This window comes from Taurulus bubalis, assembly GCF_910589615.1.
Source record: "Taurulus bubalis genome assembly, chromosome: 15".
Taxonomy (NCBI): Eukaryota; Metazoa; Chordata; class Actinopteri; order Perciformes; family Cottidae; genus Taurulus; species Taurulus bubalis.
In genome coordinates, this window is record NC_136603.1 from 8,805,769 (window position 1) to 8,831,379 (window position 25,611).

Genomic DNA, 25,611 nt, shown 5'->3' on the forward strand with positions numbered 1-25,611 from the left:
GCTACTTCTTTAAAAAAAAAACGGTTGACTATGGTTCATAAAGTACCGGGAATTCACAAAAAATAAAGACCGACATTAATATCGGTTCCACTGTCACTCCGTAAGGCTAACTCCTCACATTGCGCAGTCTCGTTACAGCCAAACGGCAGAGGGTCACGTGGGGTAATGCGCTCGCTTGAATCAGGCTGCGTAACCAATGAAAAGCGAGTATTCGGTTTGACGCACGCTAACGCACGCTTTTGAAGAAGAGGTGGGTTGACTTAGGTGAACTGTCTCGTCTGGATACATACTCTTTGCATTATTTGTGTAAAAGGTATTATTCAAATAGTCTCAAATAGTCATTATTCAAAATTATTCTATATAACAATCCTCAAACACCAATACAATATATATTTGGCAAGAACAGATTGATATGTATTGTCAATAAAAGGAAACATTCAGTAATAATTGCAATGGTTTAAACAAAGTTATTTTATTTGACCATGCATATTGCTTTATTAGGGACAGTTGAAGTAGTATATGTATTTTACAAGTACTAAAAGTGGGTTGAGTGTCATGAAGCCATAATTACCTCTAAATCCATGTTGTATGCACTTGTAAAGTTGTCAGAGAACACCTACTCAAGATGTAATTTATCCAATCAAATATGTCATAGCTCAAGTAAGTCCAAAAATGTTACTTTCAATGGAGAACAATCAAGCCAAACCTGCTTCAACATTTAGCATAACAAATAAATCAGAGCAATGAGAAATTGTAAATAAAAAAAACATTACCACATGCACATTGGTATCATTGACACACATGTTTATTCAGATGAGCTGACAGAATTACCTTAGATATATTGAAAATAGCTTTCAATTAAAGTCTAGAACATGCACTTTGGTGTGTTTACATACAAATATCACAAGCAATGATAAAATACCATATAAGAGCAGTGTCTGTCTGTGTAGTTATCTCAGTCGCGCAGGCAGTAAGATATCAAATAAAACTATCCAGCGGACAAATTTATGTGAAGTTCAGAAGAGAGCTCTACTTCAACACGACAAATGATGTGGCACAGGCAGTGAAACAGTAAGAAAAGTCTATAAAATAGTGGAATGTGTTTTCCTATTAAACTACTATGTAAAATATAAGCATTCTATGATTAAAATACTATTAGAGTGAAACTATTCTTTCCCCATTCGCAACAGTTGGCTTTCTTTCCTATGAGGGTCTGAGCCCCGATGAAGTCGGTCCACCCCTCTAAGAGGAACACTTTCTTTGGATTACAACCAGCAGAGACACATGTTCTCCAACATACAACCCTACTACCGCATCTAGTCTCTGCACATGCCACGAGCCATATGTTGCAAGACGTGTGGCTACCAGTTGCCCTGCAATAAATCCTGTTACTGTGAAGGTTATTATGTTCGGTGTTTGTTGACAGTGTGTCAGAGGGGCTTTTTCAAATATCCAGTCACCAGCATGTATTTATTACTATAAATGAGAGTAGATAAAAGAAAAACTAAACAGTATAAACTTGGGGTTTATTTTGGCTGTTGTATTAGATTATATTTGATCCTACAAGTGAACCGAATAAACTGGTAATTCTGTGTTAATACCACTTGATATAGAGATTGTTTCACACATAAAATGCTTTGCACATTAGACAATCCAACATACTGCATTAAGGAGGATACAGCATGATGTCAAACTATAAATGCCCCCCACATTTTTTTTACTTTATAGATAACACACACACACACGCACACATACACATTTAGCAATAATATAAAAGAAAATACACATTAATAATCCATAAAATAATACATGTTAGTGGAAAACAGAAAACATGAGAGGCCCTAAATCCATATTTAATAAAACTGTATTTTGCTGAACTTTCTTTGGGTTTACTGCATTATTATACAAGAGTAACAGCAACATAACTCAAACAGAGGACACGTTGCTAGGCATCATGAGACAAGTTGGCAAGCAGATGATTATACATTTTTTTTTATCATTATCATTCTTATGTTTCTATGTTCTTTTAAGGCCCATTTTGAAATACAGGACCATCATCCTCTGTGTTTACATTTAATGCATATAAGGCAAGCATGTGAAAAACATTCAGTGCAGTATTTGACCCAAAAGGCACTGAACAGGTTAATTTCAAACCAGCTGACTGACCAACAATCTGCCTGTTGGCCAGTTTCAAGATCATGAAAAGATCCTCTGTAACTGAAGATACAAAAAGTCCCATTTTCCGCCTAAATTACCAATCTTTAACATTTAACATACCAATTATGTAAAACACACAAATGCTTTCTTTAAACGATTGTCAACTCTGGAAATGTGACTTGCATGGTCACTTGGGGATCTCATCTACTCCCTCTTTTCCTGTTTACTTCCGGGCAACAGTTTCAGACAGCTTCTTCAGCCTCTTCTTCAGCTCCAGGGGGAATTTCTCGTAGCACTTCTTACACACCGGCTTCATGTCAAACTCCACAAACTTGTTCCTGTGGGAAAGAGAGTTACAGTTTGGATGTTAGATTTCATCACTCCCAGTATCTCAATGCCAATGTATGTCTACCAGTATAAAACATGGTTTAGTAGCTTGCTGGTTTCTAGATACACTCTTGAACAGTAACCATCATGCATTTCATATCTAAACCAAAGACATGAACATACATTTAAAAAAAAAAGAGCAAAACTCTGCAGCCAAAGGTTATTATTGTGGATTGGCAGCTTTAGGTATGTATTCTTATTTTCATCACTAACTGATCAGAATCATTTTTTTGTCCTCCGTCCTTGCCTTACTTAAAAAATATGGGGCAAAACTTTCTAAATGACATTTGGTTTTGTTCTTTGTGTAGTTCCTGATAACTGGCTTTTTGTCTTTATTTTTTTTATGAGATTTATTTTCTCCAATCTTTTAGCAATTATTGACAGCAGAGAGAGAAACGGAAAATGGGAAGAGAGATGGATTGCATGTAATAAGAGTGTTACTATTTATAGGTATTGATAATAGCCGTGATATTTAAAAAAAAAAAATTGTAATAGCATACAGTACATAATACACATATGATAACATAGTATAGTAAATCCAGCGCTCCCCTTTAATTACACCAACACTGGCAAGCTCTTTAACCCCCCCAGCTGTCCTGGACGACATTTGTTCCTAAAGCAGATAATCGCTGGCAGGACCGGGGCACCTGTTAAACCCAACAACTTCCACAGCTGGGGCCAGAAAGCTGCCTGAAGTGATTATAGTGTTCCCCTTTATACCCAGACAGACCGAGGAAACAACGCATTTCCGTTCACTATGTGACTCATCGGATTTGCCCGTTTGCATCGCAGAGGTGACCAGAATACGGGCCTTAATCCTAACTAGTGCTTCTGGCCGATCCATATTCAGCCTCTGCTTATTCACCTACTAAATGTCTGCGTTCATCATTTGGCTTGACAGCCAGATGAACAAAGTACAAGTAAAAAAATGTGGCATGGAGCATTTTGGAAATATGAAACGGCAAAATAATAGAAACAGGAAGAAAGATGGAAACTGACCAAAGGAAGAACTGTTGAAGCGCAGAGAAAGGAGAAAGAGCGGATCACAGACACATGGGTATCATTAATTTCTTCTTCTTCTCTTTTGAGTCATGTTCGCGCTTGGCCAGCCGCCGTTTCATGTCGTCAGGCAGGCGTTCGTAGCAGTGCTTACATACCGGCTTCAGATCCACCTCCACAAACTTATCTCTGATGGAGCAGGCAGGAGGGAGAGATAGCGTGGGTTTGAAAGAAGGGGAAGAGAAGAGGAAGGAAGGAGAAAGACATTGAGGAGGCAAAAATAGAGGGAAGAAGAAGGATGAGAGGGTAAAAAAGAGAGGTAGGAGAAGAAGGAAGAAAGTTGGAGTGGTTAGGGGAAGGACAAGTGGAGCAAGAGAAGCACACAAGAGGACAAAGAAGAGGGAGGATGAAAAGGGAGGAGAGGTGGAGAAATAAATCCACAGAGACACAGGATTATAAGAGAAAGGTGAAGAAAAAAAAAATCAGGAATGAACAGGATTGAAAGACAGACAGTTAACAGCAGTAAATAGTCCCAGATGCAGGGCAGTGAAAGAGAAAAAGAACAAGCAAAGAGCGAGCTTGACCAATCAGGGAGCTCAACTAACACCAAATAGGTACATAATCTATTGTGGCGACAGGGCGGGGTTGTGCTCAGCTGCAGAGGGAATTGAGCGAGGGTGTGATTCAAGGGAACAGGTGCCGTGATGAGGTAATCAGCCGCAGCTGGGGGCAATTGTGTGTGTGTGTGTGTGTGTGTGTGTGTGTGTCTCCCCATTAAAAAGGAGTAGCGTCTGATAAACGGGAGGAGGGCGGTGAGTCGAGGCGACGTAGCCGAAACCCCAGACAGCTGATCAAAGACAAGCAGGCGGGCGCGCTCAGGGCCGAGGCCGAGAGCGCACACGAGTCAGCTGATCAGAGACAATGAAGCTTCTTACTAACCGCATATCCGCAGTGTGTTGCCTTTGTGCCGCCCGAAACTCACAGGGTTAACGCAGAGTCGTTACATCTATCTTAAAACGTGTGGATTGATCCCACTCCGCAGTGACATTATCACTGTTACAGCGTGTCACTGAGACTCGTGCATCACTTACTTGAGGGTGAGCTTGGTGTTGCAGGTAGAGCAGGCAAAACAGTTGACACACCAAGCCTTGTTGAGGGCAGACACCACTGACAAAGAGAAGAAAAAAAAACACTGTCACACGAGACACTGATCCAATTCACCATCAAGGTGAAAGGTGCTGTACCGAAACACTGATGTTAGCCGGGCAGCGCGATGAGTGATCGCTCCACCCATAAAACAATGAGTATTTTCCAATCAATGCAAGTTTTCTTACCATCTCCTTCAATAACACGGTTGCAGTGGTAGCAAACATCTCCAAACAGCTGAGTGTGACGAAGGAAGAGAAACAGAGAGTGAGCAACACAGTGACACAAATGCAGCACTGGAAGTCTTTATATCATGGCTCACATAACATGCACACAAACACAGGCTATATGGGCATTTTGTAGTATTGTGTGGCGGAAAAAAACATTAACACTAGGCGGTGTCGTTACATTGACTAAATGCTTTCTGATCAAGCTTAGTTCAGATTTGTTCAAAGCAATTTCTTTAGAATCTTAAGTCAAGAAAGTGGTACCAACTGTAACTAGTTCAAAGATCAGATTTGTTTTGTTCAATGATCTGCCAGTTTATGCAATTCAAAAGGGAAGATTAACTGTAAAGCTGATCAAAATGGCGCATTCATGTGCAGTATATTATGGCCTGAAAAAAATGCCTTCTCGAATTGAATTGCAAAAACATAGCTGCAACTCAAAGATTGACAGGCAAAACGTATAGCACAGCATGTTTCAACTTCTTTCGTGTGTTCAAGGTAGATATGCCCACTACGGTTGAGTGTTACCTGGTTATAGTGTGTCTCACAGTAGGCCAGGCCCTTGCGCTCGTAGTGACGGTGTCCCAGGAAGGGTTTCTCACACTTAGCACACACAAAATGCTGCAAACAAACCCAAAGCCAAGCGCACAGTGTTAGCACGGCCGTCAAAACATTATCGCATTCAGACCGCGTTACAGTCTGGTTGAGACATTGTCGGGTCAGACCACAACCAGATCAGTTCAGTCCAGATGTCCTGCAAGTGTGTCCGAGCAGAATACAGAAAGTCGAGAAGGTGGACAGAATAGTGAGATTGAGAAGGTGCTGAATGGTTGGATATGACAGAATTAAAGGGGATATTCACTATTCATGATAAGGTCCTCTCAAACAACTGAATGAGCCCTCATGTGTTCGTGTATGAGGACATCTTGGATGAGTATGGCAGAGTAGGATTACGTAGGAATATGTCGATTTTAATATACTGGAAATAAAAAACAGATTTTAACTATAATTGTATTATTCTAGTGTATGAAAAGCCTCTGACAGAGCATTAGATAACTAGTAGCCCTTAAAGCCCTAACCCTAATAACCCTAACCCCTAATCCTATTTATTGTTTGAGTTGTGTTTAGAGGTTGTACATCGGGATTATATATTATTGTAGCCCTGATTTTTATGTTTAACTTGATACCTAACATGTTTGTTTTTTTGCGAGGGAGGGATTTATACCATGATTTTTTCTTGATTTTCCTGACATAAAAGGGTCCCCCGATTGGGAGACCGTAGGGCTTAACGGGTTAAACTCTTCAGAGACCCTCATCAAGCAAATATGTCCCTGATTTATGAGTACATGACGAAACACATCATCGAACCATATACATAAAAGGTGAGATTGGAACTTATTTGAGGTAACTCGGTTGAGAATATACAAGTTGATATCAATCTGGCCTGTAGATCATGCTTTTGACCAAAGTGTTGGACAGACTATTAGTGTAATCCTTGTATGGAGGCTGGGAGATTGGAGCCATGCAGGGAAAAGTAGGACACTCTGCATCAATCAATATCAAGGCCAATACTTATTCCCCTCACCATGTCAAAGTGTCTCTCACAATAGGCTCGACCACCTCGCTCAAAAAACGGGTGGCCCTGAAATGGGCGCTCACACACAGTGCACACATGATGCTTTATGTGGAGCAGGGAAAGACAGGAAAATGAGCATAAAATGTGAAGAGACAGAAGAAAATATGAAGACAGGGGGTGGAATGACGCCAGAGAGAATATAACAAAGAGACAGGTGATGGAGGAATAACGTATAGAGCTCGGAGATGGAGCACAATGAACATAACTGTGGAGATAAAACTGGGAAAATGTCATACAATTGGCACATATTAAAGTGAACTCATTTGAACTAAATTAATAAAAAAAGAACAAGAGAGAACAGAACTTAATGAAAAAGGTACTCCCGGTTTCTCAAATATACGCAAGTAAATTGCATTTAGCAGGAAATCCATAAAATAATGATTGTAAACATTGTAAACCTCAGAGACTTCTGTTCGGTTCTGTATATATAGAAAACAGAGTAATAATCATTTCAAATAGAACATTGAAACTATATCATTTACATTTTACACAAATCTGGGACCTGGCGGACAATACCAAACAAATAAACTCATTAAAAATGTGTAAATCCAGCAAAGATACTCAAGTAGTCTCCTAAGCTTCAGGTAACCGTGGTTGTTTTAAAAAGTGCATACCTCCACATGCCACTGTTTGCCCATGGCATTAACCACGCGGCCCTCGATGGGTCTCCTACAGGCCCCGCAGATGGGGACACCCATCTTGTCATGGCAGGGCAGACAGTAGAGCTCCCCCTTCAGCTCCCTGGCATCCGCCGTCAGCTCCTTACTGCAGAGAAAAGGGTAAACAACACCACACGATCTCTGAGGGTTGCAATTATAGGTTGTAATCATAAGGCGATTAAAGACTATGTCACATATGTCATGAGGGACTTGGACTGAGTCTGATCACAGCATGGGCTTGACGCACACATATTGGATTGCAATTACATAGTTTGTCCACAAGAGAGCAGTATTTGGCCCTTCATGTTGTGGCAGATTGAATGTGCCTCATGTGTTTTAATATGTTTTTCTAGTCTGCGTAAACAATGCACCTCTGACATATTTTGTTGGATCTCTTAAGTTTGATGATCATAATATTTCATTAGCGAATTAGAATTGCAGCAAATTTGTATATCTTATCTTAATATATTTGATAAACTGGATCCTAGTATCAAAGTGTCGTTAAACCTGGCAGCATCGTAAAAAAACGATTAAACGACCTCTATCTATAAATCTGAGGCGTTTTCAGGACGACTCACAGCCTGACTTAGCTTGCATCCACCCTCTACTCTAGTCTAATGTCCTCCAACTTCATGCTCTGAATGATTTGTGAGACTGACACAGCTGGAAGAGGTTTATGTGTGCGCGTGTTTACCCGCAGTTGTTGCAGTTGAAGTGATCCGGGTGGTACGGGTCATTCTTGAACAGAAGAGGCTGCTCCTCAATAATGGCGTGGCACTTCTGACAGATGTACTTGCCGAGGCCTCGAGCTTTCTCTCTGTTGTGACATGGACGACACAGGTGCCTGATGGGAGGGAGAGGAACAGATGAGAGGAGAAATTAACAAAAAGAGACAGATGGAGTGATACTTGATAAGACACTAAACTGATCTGCTGAGATAGATTGGTAAAGTCAAGCTTCATTCACAACGTTGATGACTAAATTCTAAACATATGAAACTGATCAGCTCTTTATTTGTTTTAATTTTTCTGCTTGAACACAGTATTTCTGCACAGTTGCAGATGAAAATTAGGCCGCACTAATATCATTAGTATTATACCATTTGTAAAATAAAATTCCAGTGGTGGCTGGGTAGGATAGTTTCCGACACGTCCAAACATTTCCTACAACTCCAGAGCGTCATATTAAATTGAAAAAAAGATTGATGTGATCAAAAAACTGGGTTTGCTCTCCCGCTTATCGCTCACAAAGAGAGGCAGGCACCATAAACTACATATGCTGTATGTATATATATATATATATATATATATATATATATATATATATATATATATATATATATATATATATATATATATATATATATATATATATATATATATATATATAACTACAATAACACAAAATCTTCATGCTTTCTACTTTTTTTAGGGTGAAAATATGACGACAGACATTCAAAGCTTCATCTACAGTCTTTCACCTCAGCTAACACTTTTAAAAGAACGATTAAAACGAGGTCAACGAGGACAAGGTCCTGAGAATTCTTGACATAGCTGTAGAGAAGATAAAAAAGCATCATAGAAAACATCATCCTGCCTTGCAGTAGACATAATCTGATATGGTTAAACAATTTATCACTGGTGGAATGAGGGCAACTGGTTGTAGAGGAACTGACCTTCCAGCATTCTTAACAAATCCAACATCAGCGAGTACAGCCTGGCAGATATCACAGCAGAAACAGTCGGGATGCCAGCTGTTGTTCATTGCCTTGATCACGCGGCCAATGATGAACTCACCTTAGGGAAGGAAAGAAGATTATGGAGAACTCGTTCATGGATATTGTTCAAAGGGCATGAACTCAAAGCTGCATATCCGTATGACCCTGAACATTTAGGATGGTGTTTATTCTCTGTTACTGCAGTTCCTGTACTTACCACACTGGTGGCAGCAGGGAGCGAACAGCATCTGGAAGTCATGTTCACAGTATTTCCTGCCTTCAAACTGTGAAAAAGTTTCAAACAATTAGGACACAGTTAAATAAAGCCCACAGCTTTACATTAACACAACATAATGGCAATAATATTAACAGTATAATCCTTAAAAATATATTTCCAGACCGCCATACATACAAATCTATTCTTACTCAGTACTGCAGGCATGACGTACTTTCGTCAGCATCACCCTGGTTCACTCGACATAAAGGCAATGGGATTTTTCTATTGGATTTATGATTATTGCACAAAATAAGCTCTGCTGCAAACAAACATTTATAATTCTTGCACATTTTTTTCCAGCCAGTGGACACCACCTTTATGATTTATTGACATAATGTGCAGTTGTCAATTTTCTTCCCTTTTTTAAGAGAAGTAACAGCTTCATAATTTGCGTGGGATATTTACCGACACATTTTATGTTGTGGAACAAAACGTAAAAATTGCTAAAAATTGTGTTTCCCACAGAGCATATTTCAGGCATCCAACCCACAACCCATTTAAAAAATACATATTCACATGGAGACAAGAGAGCCAGGAGTGCAAACATGCTAACTCAAACCGGGGTTTTAGGACTAATTTCTGCAGCTCAAAAAAACAACAATATGTATTTGTTATCTATCAAAAGAGTCAAACTTGACGATGAAGATGGATGACACGCGTGTGGCATTACTGTTCTTTATTCCATCTGTCGGTCTTTGTGAATGTGCAGCACGAAATGCAGATGTGGGCTTGAATATCTAAATCACATGGCCCAAGTCACAAGTTTGCACGTGATAATACTCAAGCATGGCTATGTACTGTACTGGATAAACACTAGTATTCCAAACAGCTGTCGGTACCACACTATAGCACATTAGCTGTACCAAAGCATTACTTCATAAAATCCATGCAGAGGAAACCAAAAACAAAATTTTCAGAATTTCTAAATAGTTAAAATGTATATAAATACTTCTTTGTATGGCTTTTATGTTCTTTCCACTTTAAATATACAAAGCCATAATCAGTATGGTCCTACTTTAAAGCTTTCCTCATACATTGGCACTGTTCATTACAGAGAATGTGGCAAAACGTATACCAGCGGGTTCAGTTATTCACAGGGACCCAGAGGTTAATGTGAATGCTTTAGCTTTGATGCTCGTATTGATCGGTGCATTAGTGACATACAATCACTGAACAGAGAAGCATCAGGTTCTCTGGGGCCCGCCGGAGAATCATCAGGCCTTGTGTCAAGGCTGGTAAACAAACAACTTACCTGAATGGGCTTTAAATAATTCAATGCCACATTTGGGTTGCGCTCACCCATCTTTATTTACCTCAACAGGGCCGTGTGTTTAAATTCTTTGTCTAAGGAATGTGCACCAACATCAGCCGTGCAATAAACAGTGATCTAGCTGTCTGGAAAAGAGAAAGCCAGTTCGTTGACTCATCAAGGCCACTGAGTGGAACCATGATAACATGTATATATAATATAACTTTTCATGGCAATGTCTGTGTACAGCAGTGGTTCTCAAACTGTGGGGAGGTATTTGTTTTAATCCTTTATTAATCCCACAGTGGGGAAATTATTCTCTGCATTTTACTCATCCTTAGTAATAAAGTAGCAGTGGGCTGCTGTGAAGCACCCGAGGAGCAATTTGGGGCTCAAAAATCTTGCAAAAAATTTCAGCATGGACCATTTTGTTACAATTTTGTTGGGACATGAACATTTTTCGTCCTCCAAAGTGGGGCGTGACAAAAGAGGTTTGAGCACCACTGGTGTACAGGCAAAACATCCAAACATCTCCCTAACCTATTGATCTGTCTACACATGCTTTAATGTTAATTGTTAATATTTAGGCATGTCTAGACCAATCTGAATCGTTTTAGCATTGATTCAGAATGGCTCAAAAGAGTCCAATCCATTGCCCTCAAGGTGTAATTAAAGCGGTTAAAGCATTCTGCATCTTTTTGTCAGGACAAAGCGTTACCTCATAGAAGAGTCCCTCTGGGAACTGTTGGAAACACTGGGCGCACACAAAGCACTGCTCGTGGTAAAGCTCCCCGTTGCTGTTCACGATCTTCTCAGCCGGGGCGAAGCCGCTCTTGCAGCGCTCACACATGGCATTGGCCAGAGCATTGGCCATGTTGCTGAGGAGAACAACAAAAACATAATCCGGATCAGAATACACTTACATAGTCAAAACACTCATCAGCGTTACAAATAGCACATATAATAATTAGGAGCAGGGAATGCAATATCTAGGCTCTAGAAATAAATTAATCACACTGCAACAAATACAATCGAGCATTAAAATACAGTTACTGGACGCAGGTTTGAAAGAATAATTATATATGACTGCTGATATATCATAACAAAGGCTATATTCACAGTTTATTATATACCTTATATTCAACACTAATTATATTTTATGTTAGTTTGGTTGACGTTACTGGTATGCTTTTTTTAGTTGCTACATTTCTTCAGCAACTTGGGAACCTTCAGTTCAACCTTAAAAGTCTTAAACAAAGAAACTTAAAACAGTTGTTTGTTAATAAGATGGTATTCTGTTATAGTTCTGTAATATACTATGTTTTGACATATGTCTGACATATATGACAGTATATGTTTGAAAATGTCGAACCTAGTGTATCTATATTTAATTAAATTAATATAATTCTAAAGCATAGGCCAGGGTCATGCCAGGACTCATCAAATACCAATAATTGAACATCTATCAAAGTTTCTTCTGGCATGAACAGCTGGACGATGTACTTAACACAAGGAGAAAGGAGAAGAGAGAAGGGAAAATGTGATGCAAGATGTTATCAGCCCGTGCAAATTCTTGGTTCGAGGTTTATTTTGGCTCCGCATATCAGGGTGTGGGGATCATTGAGGTGGGAAACCTACATGTTGTCTTTTGAGAGTCAAGCTGAAGTTACAGTTTATACAACTGCAATTTGATATCTTGTTTTCAACCTGTTACGTTCCATAAAATTAAAAAAAGCAATTCATAGTAGCTATTTAACTACATAACTATGTCAAAGAGCACTTGAGCAACATTTCAACGGAGAGTCAATGCAACAATGTTGCTGGCCACCCTTGGCCCTTTTTTTGCTTTTGTCTCTCATAGTTGAATACAGCAATATAGTGTGTGCATGCATCGATATGGGTCAATATCATGTCACAAACTGCCAAGAACCAAGACAGACATAGTCCAATAACTGTCGTAAGAACAAACCTGGTGTGACAAATGAAGCCAATTCTGCCGTTCATTAAACAAAAATAATTGCTTTACTGCTTCTCTGCAAAACACGACAGCAATATATCAGCGGGGTGTGTGCCGGGGCCCAGGCTCAGAATCTTTTCCAATGGAGGCACTGGTGCCAGAACCTGACACAAATGTGGTCACACCCCAAAACCTGCTACATGGCTTCATAAAACATCTTTTAGTCATGGCTGTTTGGTCCAGTATCTGAATGACCTGACCTTGTAAATAATCTTACAATTGGATAATCATCTATAATCTAATGAATATTGTCACATCGCCCAACCCATCATCTATTACGTAAATATGCTCAGGCTGAACCGTGCACTGAATCCATGATGATCCTATTGAAAGTAGAAAACAATGTGATCAAACTCATAGGCAGCAAAATTTGCAAAAACATACTAATTAATTAACAGCAAAAGTACACAATGACAACACTGATTTATACCTGAAGTAAACTAGAAGTATATGTGGCAGAAAGAGGTGCTAAACGAGGAAAAGAAAAAAGAAGAGAGAATGGTGGGTTCATCTTGGTGTCTGCTTTGTTTAAAAGGTCAGAATACCAAAGTGCATCCAGGCAACACGCACGCACACACACGCACACACACGCGCACACACACACACACACACACACACACACACACACACACACACACACACACACACACACACACGCACGCACGCACGCACGCACGTACGTGTACACGCACACGTACGCACACAAAAGACCGAGTCAAATTTTTATGGAGTAAGGCCATTTGTTCATATTAACTTAGTTAGATCCATTTGGGAATTAACAAAATTCCCCAAACTCCCAGACACACTCCTCATCACTCTTTATGTTTTGAGCTTCACTTTAAACTGCTGCAAGTCAGATGGAGGAATACGCACAGCTTCCATCTGGGTCTACACCTTAAACTTATCAAATACATGTTGTTCTATAAACCTTGGCTGGTCCGATATCACCCATGCAGACAGCTCTCCCCTATCCAAAGGATTTTTGGAAGGAAGTGACACATCTCTTTGGCATTTCCCACTCTCCTATCTGCTTCTAGCACCCTGCAGGAGTGAGAAACAAGCCAGTTGTAGGACTGAAATAAAACATTTTTTTCTTCATTTAAACTCAGTGCAATTGCCAATTATCAGGGTTAATGATGTACCTTGAGGGTGTTATTAGTGTTGCAAGACAGACATGATCCCTCTAAAGCTTTCTACCAACTGCCAATAGTGTAATGTGGTCAAGCCAAAATACTGCGAAGCACTGACAGACAGACACAAGTAGGTTGGGAGCAGTTGTCTTCAAAAACTCTTCTTCCACCTTGTAAACCCCGCCATGCTGACCTGTGAGTATAAACGGAGGCTGGTTGTCAGGATGCAGACTATCTCTCCTGTTATGAATACCTTCTGTCCCTTTCTCCCTCCTCTGGTCTCCATGTGTCTTCAGTTTCCTGTCTTTTGCATCTCCTCTGTTCCCAGCGCTCTGTAAACATCTGCGAACACTATAGGACTATATAGGCAGCAAGATGATCCATCATTATTTTCATCTCTTCTGACAATATTATGGAACACTGAAACCCAGATATTGCTCACAGGTGTCTGAATATTCAAAGCTCAGTCGATGCCTTTCCCGTTGAAGGTTCTTACTGTGTACTATTTTTATTGCATATTTACATTTCTTACACATTTTGTTTAAACACTGTCTGTGGTCAACAGGCTATAAAAAAAGCTGTTGATTTAATACCACTTGGAAGCAAGATTTTGTATTTAAATACCCACGTAAAGGACTTTAATGTCTCCACGACTAACAAGACTCTCAGTTCATCATCTCATCAGATGACTGCGTGTCCCACCTGAGCTCAAACACCTTTAGCCCAAATTTGATTTTTACCTTCTCCACCAGGAAGATAGAAAACTTCAAAATGTCTTTTCACAAACCTGTGGGTGACCCCACGTCCACGTTTTCCTACAGCCTACAAAGAGGCCAGATCAGTCAGAAATATGCGACGTATATTTAGCCTTCCTGCTCCTCATGAACACATACTTGCAATGCCAGTTTTGCAAATTCTACTTTGCATAACAACCTGGCACAAAAATAGCCCTTCCTGTGTGCTCACTCCTGTTGCGCTCAGAGCTATTCCTGCACAAACATGGCACCCATATTAACTAAATAAAACTGGCTGGTACGCCCGGCTACTAGAATATCAGAATTCTCCACATTCTATAACACCACAGTAAGCTCAGTGCACACACAGTAACACCATGTCAGCGTACGAGCAGACCGAAATACTTGCGCCACACCACACACACACACACACACACACACACACACACACACACACACACACACACACACACACACACACACACACACACTCTCTTAAATTAACTGGCATGTCAGTTACCAAAATGTATAATTCTTAATCCGTGACATCATCCCCCAATAGCTAGCCAGGGAATCAAGCAAGAACTCCTGTTCTGATACGACAGTTACTACATTTAATAATGACGTTTGACGAAATGTGTCCCTGAGAAGGAAAAAGCCTGACCACTATTATGTAAACCCCATTTCTAACTCCGTTTCTGCTGAAACACATCATACTGTACATAAAAGTAATTAATGTATTGTAATTTGGGGAAACTACAGTAGTATTCTTGTTGACAACTAACTACAGCTCTTTAACCCCTGTCTTCTAAACTGTGCACTTACAAGCGAGCATAAAAATCACAAAACTCCTTATAGACTTTGACATCACTCTTTCGTCGCTGGGACTTAGAGACCGGGACCTCAGCCTCTCCCCCGTCACCGCCCTGAAACCTCTGGTGGAAACCGTTCCTCTCCCCTTGACGAACAGGATCCGGGGCTTCTCCATCTTCAGGTATTGATGGCGGCAGGACGCGACCGTTCATCTCCATCAGTCCAAAATTAAGATGAAGTCCCCCTCACACCTGTATTGTATATGTCACTGCTGTCAAAAAAAACAAAATACTCCAATAGGAATCCTCTGTGCTTTGTTCAATGTAAGTTTCCACTTCCAGTAATGGGAAACGTTATCGAGTAAGCAGTGGGAGCTGTAATCCACATTGCAAGAAGGACAACGAAACACTGATCAGACTGCGCTGGGCTCTCTCTCTCTCTCTCTCTCTCTCTCTCTCTCTCTCTCTCTCTCTCTCTCTCTCTCTCTCTCTCTCTCTCTCTCTCTCTCTCTCTCTCTCTCTCTCTCTCTCTCTCTCTCTCTCTCTCTCTCTCTCTCTCTCTCTCTCTCTCTCTCTCTCTCTCTCTCTCTCTCTCTCTCTCTCTCTCTCTCTCTCTCTCTCCAGTCACCCCTCCTGTCCCACTCGCTGTCTATTCTTGGGCAGGTTACTAAAACTGAAGAGCCCACCCTGACGCTGTCACTGTGCCATCTCTCACTCACACTCACACACACACACTCTGTTGATATGACATCAATCTGTGAGAGTTTGTGTAACAGCTGGAACTCTCAGCTTTTTGGGAGATATAACAACGTGGCTCCAACTCCAAGTATTGCGCAAAGTAGGAATGCTGCACAAGAAAGCTGAGCTGATATCTAAGTAGTTTGATATCAATACGACAGGAACAGAACAGATTAGTGTTTGTTTAAGTCATTGTGTAAACACACTAAAGCTAGAAATGAAGCGGCAGCACACAACATACAGGGGCTAAAAGTGGAGCCAGATGTCGATAAATCAGTGTCACCATCCTGATACGATGCAATGCAGTTTGTTGAATTAAATATTTATAGTGTAACAGATCAATGCTAGACTATTTTGGGCCGGAATCTGAAGTGATTGAATGCAGAAGTCTTACACTACGGATTTCAATTGCATTTGCAATCTGCATAGCCCCCCTCGCACTGGTTAGCCATGTGATTATTTATGGACTACTTATTTTCCTTAACAGGATAAAAACTATGGAAACAAGGTCTGTGTCTTTTCCAAGTGAGTCAACAAAAATGTTTGAAACAACTATCTGAAGCTATCTAAAGCTACAATTATAAATTATGTTAATCATCCTCAGAAAGCCCACATTGGTCTATTGGCATTCCTTTAAAGTTTAAAGGAATAAACACCGATTAGTCGGTTTAAAGTTTAAACCGACTAATCGGTGTCTCCTCTGGGTAAAGGGGAGCTCTTTATGTGGTTAAACTCAACTGGCATCTCAAATGAATGACCACTTCCCAAACCATCAAAACAACATTGTGCCAGATCCGGATATCAATTCAGTGAGACAAACATGTTTGAGGCTCCACTGGAGAGTTGCTGCTGTGTTAATCCTGCAAAAAACTAAGGGACGAAAAATAAATATATAAGTCTATAAAAAGTCCAAAACACAATTTTCTAGACCTGTGTGTGTGTGTGTGTGTGTGTGACTATCTGAAACGTGCCTCTGAGTCCGTCAGTATAACTCTCTTCTGCATGACTCCATAATTCTACAAATAGACACCTAGTAGAGCCTCAACTCCAAACTAGGTGCTGGCAGCTGCGGTTTGTGTTTGTGTTTGCAAGAGAGTGTTTTATACCTCGTAGGGGCCAGCTATACCTTCTCTGAAAGGGGCTGCCAAACTGCATCAATCTAAAGTCATACATTCTCTTAATTAATTTAATTAAAATGCAGTTGGGGGTGATTTAATTTGTGTCGTCAATGCATCATCTTTACTAAATGCATCATATTAGCATGTTTTGTATTATTTTCAACTTAAACACAAGTAGTAGTTGTGTCGCATATTAAAAGTATTGCTTAACACTGTAAATGGCTCCTAAAAACTAACTTTTTATACTCTACTATTCAGCCTCTATCAAAGGATTGTCTAGGTTCTTAAAAGTATTAATTAATTATTGACATAATGAGCCAAATAGTTCACCGGGCACCATGAAGCATTAAGAGCCTTTCTAGAGCAGAACAATGACTGCAGAAATGTCTCCCGTTGTTAGTTTGGGTTCTATTGGGAATTTCATCCACTGGGAACCAGTGTTGAGTGACTGGGGTACAATGGACAGACGGTGGAGGCTTAACTGGAAACACACGTCAGCTTTCCTCTAGATTACAGTCGTTGCCATGTTGCAAGGTGATCCACCCTAAAATAAGAGCTTGAGAATGATTCAGTTTTCTGGTGTCCAGAGAAACATAGAATTCTTCTCATTTAAATTTGGCCGAAATTAAACTTTAGCATTGAACATAATTTATATATTAAAATATACATTATAGAACAACACATTGAAAGTCAAAATCATCAGATTGAAGGTAAAAATGGCTTTATAACCAACTTCCAACTACCATGACTGACAAGTGATGAGACATCAATTTTCCACTTACTAATACACACATTTAAATAAAGAGCAGAGACACAGTAATAAATTAAAGTTGCCACAATAGCCAAGAAAACAAAACATGCCGTTGCATCTGCAGTAAAATCAGTGAATGCCACTGTGACAGTGAACAGTTTACAGTAATGTTATGACACGGATTCTCAGAGGCCTCACATGGAATTGTTCAGACCACAGTGCCAACTACCAACCATGGTCAAATAAAGGAGTGGAATATTGCTTTAAGAATACAACATATATGAAATAAGAATATCACAACATATATATATATATATATATATATACACACACACACATATATATACACACATACATACATACACACACACACACACACACACACACACATATATATATATATATATATATATATATATATATATATATATATATATATATATATATATACATATACACATATATATATATACATACATACATACATACATACATACATATATATATGTGGTCTGAACAATTCCATGTGAGGCCTCTGAGAATCCGTGTCATAACATTACTGTAAACTGTTCACTATACACACACACATACACATACACATATATATATATATATATATATATATATATATATATATATATATATATATATATATATATATATATATATATATATATATATATATATATATATATTGGCTAAGGAAGCGTGAGGATAAAGATATCAACTCAAATGAAAAAGAGACCGGAAAGGAGAAAGCGAAAGGGTAATGGAGTGGTAAAGGTGGTAGAACAACGACACAAAAATAAAGAGGATACAAAGAAAAAAAATGATTTCTGACAATTGATTCTTCAGCATGCTTTGATCCTTGTCTCTGCTTCCCGTTAACGTTACTTTTTCTTTCTGCCATCACTCTTTCGGCCCAGCAGCATTTTGACGCTGCCCTTCATAAGCCACATAAAAACAACATGGCGAGCATTTAGACGAGCCCACGTATACGGCACGGGGAAGAGAGCGAGGTCGCTGTAAATTATCGATGCAATGCTCACGTTTTTTTTTTTGGAACTGATATTTATACGTTTTGATTTTTTTTTTTTTACGTTTTCTAAATCGTCTCTTTTGATCTACAGAATATGTTTTTACAGGGCAAACATTTCCAGAAGAATCAAATGTTCAGATGAAGGTTGTAATATTTTGTCCTAAGCTTCTCGGGCTCTATCTACAGTTATTAATGGTCCAAAATTTAAGCTGAAACATTGAAATTGTCCCCCAACCTCAATATATTTGAGTCGCTCTAGAAATTCAGAATGTGTCTTTTTATCCTGCTGCATAGTATGTCCACACATCCTGACTAGGACACTGCTCCTAAAACCTGAATGAATATCTCACACACCTTATTTATTTCTTTGTTTATTTAAAGTTTGTTGATATTGAACGTGCCTTGTATGAAAGGTAGATCGGATCACCTGTCGAGAGAGAGAGAGAGAGAGAGAGAAAGAGAGAGAGAGAGAGAGAGAGATAGATACTTTATTAAGTAGATCGTAGTTTTCTGTTTAACTTGAACAAAACTGCTACTTCAGGTTTTCTAAGGTCTTTTTCAATGGAAACAGAACTCTCTTTGAACTCGAGCCATTACACTGAAAAAGATAAAGCCCAGTTAGGGAAGCATCCTTGCTTTCTCTCACAAAACCAATAACATGTCTTTGTCCATTTTTACTTTCGCCCTGTAACTTGAGGAGGTGTTGATTAATTTGACACACAATTCATTTAAACTTGGCATAACTGTACATAGTTATTACTGTCTTGCACTTTAACCAGGAGGGCTGTTTGTGTTGATCTCTCTTCAGTGTAAATGTTTCAATATAATACTCTTATTACCACCACAGGGTGAATGTGCCGTGCCGGTGGAACTGAATAGCATAGATGGAAGGTCAGCTGCTGTTTCACAACCTCAGTCGACAGTAGATTGACAAATAGGGAACCACAGACCCTGGGCTACCTTCCGGTCCACTGCCCTTTACAAACTTCATGGAAAAACAAAGAGAACATGCAAACTGCAGCAGGAAGAGTGTAGGGTTTGCAACATAGACACTTGTGTCAGCCCCGTAAACAATTTTTAAATTATGTATTCATAAAGCTTTTTGTCATGCACACATTTTGGTAAATAATATAAAAAAATAGCTGCATACCATTAATCTGCCACGTTCAATGATGAAATACTCTCCAGTTCTGATTTAATTGATGCCATTTTAGCATCTACGGTAAATCTTTAGGAGATGTCATGTTTTTTTTAAGGAATAGTCGCCGCTCTGTGTCGTCATACAAACCTCAACCGTGTTCGTACCTGCCAGTAGCTCCTCACATGACACTACGGACACAAACGCATTACTTTAAGCTTTGGATTTCCGTGGGATTGTGACCTAGTGATATCCCCAGAAAACAGCTGTCCAGCAAGGTAAGGTCTCTTTCTTTTGTGTGCTAAATATACCAAACTTTGTCACACCCGATTAGAAAAGGGCGAAAAATAAATATGTCAATACAAACAATGTATTGTGACACTATTAAGTCTAGTATTAGAATTCGAGAGAGAAGGGGAGAGAGAGAGAGAGAGAGATAGGGATAACGAGAAATAGAGAGAGGGATAACAAGAAAGAGAGGGAGAGAGAGAAAGAGAGAGAGGGATAACGAGAAAGAGAGAGAGAAAGAGTAAGAGAATGCAAGTGTTGAATATCAACCTGAACTTAAAAATGGCTACAGCAAATGGCAGGAATTGACGAAGTGTCTCAAGTGTGTTCCCCCTGCAGGCTAGGATTCTGAGACTTCCTAATAGGGTCATTAGAGGTCACTGGTCAGGTCACGTGGAAGATATAGTGTTCGAATGAACTGACCTCTGTAGCTATTATATTATGGAGGTAAAGCCTTTAACAGAGAGGGATTTCGGATCTAATGCAGTGATTCTCAACAGCCTATATTTAAGCCAACAACACCATGTCAAGCATTTGTCCATCACATTCGCCATTTGAAAAACCTCCCCTGACCATGTGAAGCACAATCCAAAACCACTAACTTCAGAACACCCAATGCACGCCTTGTAGACTACATCACCGCTTGATCCGCTTGATCCTGGAAGTATTTGTTTTTTCAGTTGGTGTGCCGTTTGTTTGGTTAGCTTGTCATTGCATTCTTGTTGCTTCCCATTTAAACCTCAACTCATAATATATTTTCCTTGTATTGATTTTGACTGTTTATCTAGTAAGGTCAGCCAATAAATATATACATATAGATTTACTGAAGTGGAATTAATTTAAATAATAGTACTGTATATTATACCAGATCGGCCTATTGTCACAGATACCCGATACAGTGATTTAAATCAGTATCAAGTCAATATGTAATATAAGTGTATATATTACAGAATATTTCTGTCTTCCGGGTGGCTGAATGGATCTGTGTGTCTTCATGTGAAAGATTCCATACCAAAGCGACAACCTTGACTCTCAGCAGGTGTAAGATGAGCAGATGTAGATTCAGGCCAAAGAAACAAATCAAATACACCCTACCCTACTCACACACACCCACAACCACCCCCTGACACACAGTGTCAACAGCAACCATGGAAACACAGATGAGGGCCGCTTGGCAAAACCATTTTTCCTTTGGCACGGCATAGAGAGTTTACACACTAACAAATGCGTACACACACACACACACACACACACACACACACACACACACACACACACACACACACACACACACACACACACACACACACACACACACACCACTGATTTTGTGACTGTGCAAACATGATTCAGGGCTACCATTTCCTTTGTTTTGTACTTCTTGTTCCTGACGCCCAACCTGACCTACACTTTCAAGGTTCATTTCCACTTAAATCTACAACACAGCCTGCAACAAATCCAGCCTGGAGATTAACATAACACGTACTTTCTCAATAATGCAAAGCACAGAACAATTTGTTTTTCAGTACTTCTATTTTACAAAAGTGGCCCCTTTACTGCTTTGACCCCATTTTACCATTTTACTGGCTCATTTAAAACCCCTAAAGTAACGCTTCAATGTTGCTGATTAAATAATGCTTTCACATTCATTAAAACGTGCTTAACACCATGGGTGATGCAGTGGTTTAGATGGCAACATTTTTTTGTGCAAAAAATACATATTTAGGACTGTCATCATGTTTAAATCTGTTAAAAGTTCCACATAACAGAATGGGGTTATTGTTTTGCTACAAGCACATTTTGGTCAAAACTAATAAGTATCTACAAGACGAATCGGTACTATGTACCTATATCACCACTGACAGGGTTCCCTTTGTCTGACTCTCTTACTCTCTTTTTACTGTTCCGTGCCTCTCTCGCATGCTTAGTATCGGCTCGAACTCATTCAATGATGCAACTTACTGAAAAAAGTTTGAAATGCTGGGTTGGATACATAAAAGCTTCTCAAATAATACCTTTCTGACGATACATTTCACAAACTTGCTTTGCTTGCTTAACACAGTGACCCAGGAATGTAATTCCTCTCCAAAGTTTTACTTTCATTAAATGATACATAGTGCAAATATTTTTGCCTGGGATATACTTTGCACTGTGAAAATAATATAAAAGAACCGATCCGGCACCAACTTAGATTTGCGTTGCATGAGAAGGAGGGAGGCTTCAGGGCAAGAAATGAAGTGTTTGTGGTTTGACTGGGGGGACACTTCTGAAGAGAGAGCTCCCTCTTTCTCCACATTCCTCACATTACTACATTCCTCTAATCACTTCAGGATCTCACACAGACACACAGACACAGACACACACACACACACACACACACACACACACACACACACACACACAAATAAAGTGACGAGAGACGATGAGAGAGACAGAGAGGTGGTTGTGAAAGACATACAAAAAGATCATCCAAAATGGTTTCTATTGTATTGTGAAATCAATATTGCAAAAGACTGCACATGTTGTACTTGGTCTATCGCTGATGGTCACACAACTCGGAGGAATTCAGCCATCAGCTGCAGTATTTGCTGATCAAATACTCAACCTCACTTCCCTTATCCTTCCTTGTCAATACCCGACACACAGAATAGGAGTTTTCTTCTAAGATTCTTTGGTAACGATACTGTTTCTCTCGCAACACAAACAAACCCTCTCTGATTCATTACACAATGCAAGACAGTATCGATCAACGCCGGCTAATGATAACACAACCAACCTAAAAGACCACGGGACACACATACCATGTTAAAAAGGTCAGCATTTATTGAACAAGACTAAGCCCACTTCAGATAGTTCACCAAAAACTTGAATAGAAAAACCTATTACGATAAAACAAATTACTTATCCATAAAAAGAAGGACCTTAGAAATGGAGAATGATTCTAAATATTAGCTACAAACAAAATCCAATGCGGTCGGTGGACATTCTAAGTTGTACAAGCCTGGTATGGTTATTGTTCATTTCATCATTCTTAAGTAGGTCCTTATTGCACCATATCATTTTTACATGGACCCATTACCACTATTTATATGTGCTGATTTTGTGCAACACTTTTAGCTCAAAAGTGTAGACTGCTGGTACAAATAGAGAAGGACTCACAACCCAGAAGTGTGCAGAATATCAGTGAATCAACACAAAATGTTATGCGAGTAAGACATCAGCACAAATAGCTGTCATCACAGAGTTGAATCAACATGGCTTAAATACAGTCTAATCAATAGTTTGACTTCAGAGCGGTAGACTCACCTGAGGCTGTCCCCGGCCAGACTTCCATAGCTGTCTGGTCTTTCCTGTCTTCGCCTGTACAAGTCTGAGTTTGACAACTCTTTGAGCCTTAAAGAGTTCATCTCCCCTTCGCCTCTCTCCCACACTTCCTTCCTTCCTTCCTACCACTCGTCTGCTAACAGACACTCGGCCACGGTAAGACTCTGCAGAGAGTATGTGATCCAAACAAAAAGATGAAGGCTTGTTCTGTCTCTCTAAAACACACCTCTGGGGCTCACACCCTTGAGGAAGGACATGTATGCAGGGGTGTGGTTTTACAGCCTGCACACCTATCAAATCTGGCTGGCTCCTCCTCCTCCCCTTCCAGCAGCAGGTAGAGAGAAAAGGAGGAAGAGTGGCAGAAGAGAGACGCATTGCCCTCGCTGGCCTTTACCCTCTCTGTCCATGTTTGTCTCCCTGGCCCAGAGATTGACAAGAGAGAACAAACAACGGAAGAGAAAAAAAAAGGCTATTTCCCACACAACGTATAATGAAGCAGCAAGCAGCGCTAATTCTGCGGAATAGAGACTAATTATCACTAATCATCTTGACAATGCCATTTGAGGTCAGCATCAGTGTCTGACTCATATTGGATGTTTGAAGATGAAAACAAATATCTACACTTTAGAGATGAACAAATTAAATCAGCCACTACTTGTGGCTTATATTTATACACAACAATTTTTGTAAAGGATCCCTCATGTTTGGTCAATAAACAGCAATGTCAAAGACACACTAAGGCAGGACATTTTAAATTACTTTATGATCAACAATTACAAAAACAGTAGGTATTTACAAGATCATCATGAATAATGATTCAAATTCACTGAAAATGTAATTAACATGAAAAAACAAAGACACATTTCTAATTCTGATTTCATCCATAAAACTATGTGCTGCAGTCTCCTTTTTACAAATGTATCAACACATACATTAACATGATATCATTAGATATGTGTGACAGGCCCATATTGGTAGATCATTTCAGTTCATGAAATGGGTATAAGAAAAACATTATTAACATTAATTTAATAATGTTTGGATAAAAACTATGATCAGCCAGCAAACAGTCTCGTCCAGGCCAGGCGTGTTTTGAACACAGTAAGGAAATTAAAAAAGAAATTAAAAAACCCTGCAGTCAGCATTTCAATCTAAACAGCAGCTTGTTGAGAAGAGTGGGAAGCCGACATAATGAACAATAACACCTACAATGGAGTAATATTTTCAAGTTTCAAGCACACACTGCTCTTCATTTGACTTGAGCTCCTCTGTTATAAACTGTGAGATTACGTCCCACCAGAAGCAACAAACTATTGTAAATGTGTAAAATGTCAATCGATGAATAATTCATCACAATGTCATGTGGGAACAAGAGATCCTCCCAAACAGACACAAAACACAGCAGACGCATTTTTTCAGACGGAGCTGAAGACGTATTGAATGTTTGTTGTTTACGAACAAGAAGCAGGGACAGGATTGATCAGAGGGCGTAGAAGCAACGTCAACCAGCAACTAAAGAAGAAAAGCAGATGTAGAGTACTGACTGCAGATCTGTAAAAAAACAAAACATGCTATCTTATTAGCAATGACATTCTGAAAAAGCTTATTGAGGTTAACTGTGTTTAATCTGTGTAGCGCATTCAGTCTCCTATGGTTTTAAATGGCTGACAGAAACCACATGTCTCCTTACTATGTACAGCCCTATGAACAGTTCACACTATGCAGATTCACCTTCAGCAGCTTGCCTTGACCTGTTCAGCATTCCACATGGGTTTGACGAACACAGCGAGTCGAAGCGCAGAATGTGAACGTGTGAACTTGAGTTCAAAATCAGCCTTTCATCCTGGAGCTGCAGCTACAGGGTCACAGTCACACCGGCTGACACACCTGAGTATTCAGGCTTTATATCTGTGATCAATTCACTCTTCATTCAGTGCATGTGGGATGGGCATTCCCCTAAAAATAAATTAAAACTGTCAACTGTCTAACAATTTAAATCTGGATTGGAAAGTCTAGCAAAAGCGACAACACATTGATTACACTATCTGCTCTCATATACACAGTGTGA

The 25,611-nt window shown here is 39.6% G+C and overlaps 1 protein-coding gene across 2 annotated transcripts; it reads right to left on the reverse strand.

Moving 5' to 3' along the window:
- Nucleotides 1-787: 787 nt before the first annotated feature.
- Nucleotides 788-23,626, reverse strand: LOC306748120 (LIM and senescent cell antigen-like-containing domain protein 1; the record flags this gene model as incomplete). Of its 2 annotated transcripts, XM_079231247.1 has the most annotated exons (11): nt 2,386-2,495; nt 3,544-3,732; nt 4,635-4,710; nt 4,878-4,926; nt 5,445-5,537; nt 7,167-7,317; nt 7,906-8,055; nt 8,887-9,007; nt 9,146-9,212; nt 11,173-11,332; nt 23,526-23,626. In XM_079231247.1, the coding sequence occupies 10 exons, from the start codon at nt 23,624-23,626 to the stop codon at nt 3,588-3,590; spliced, it is 1,113 nt and encodes a 370-aa protein (XP_079087373.1). In that variant the 3' UTR covers nt 2,386-2,495; nt 3,544-3,587. The 2 variants fall into 2 exon arrangements, with proteins under 2 accessions (XP_079087372.1, XP_079087373.1); XM_079231246.1 differs by lacking the exons at nt 3,544-3,732; nt 23,526-23,626 and adding an exon at nt 15,161-15,210 and having other exon boundaries at nt 788-2,495.
- Nucleotides 23,627-25,611: the final 1,985 nt, after the last annotated feature.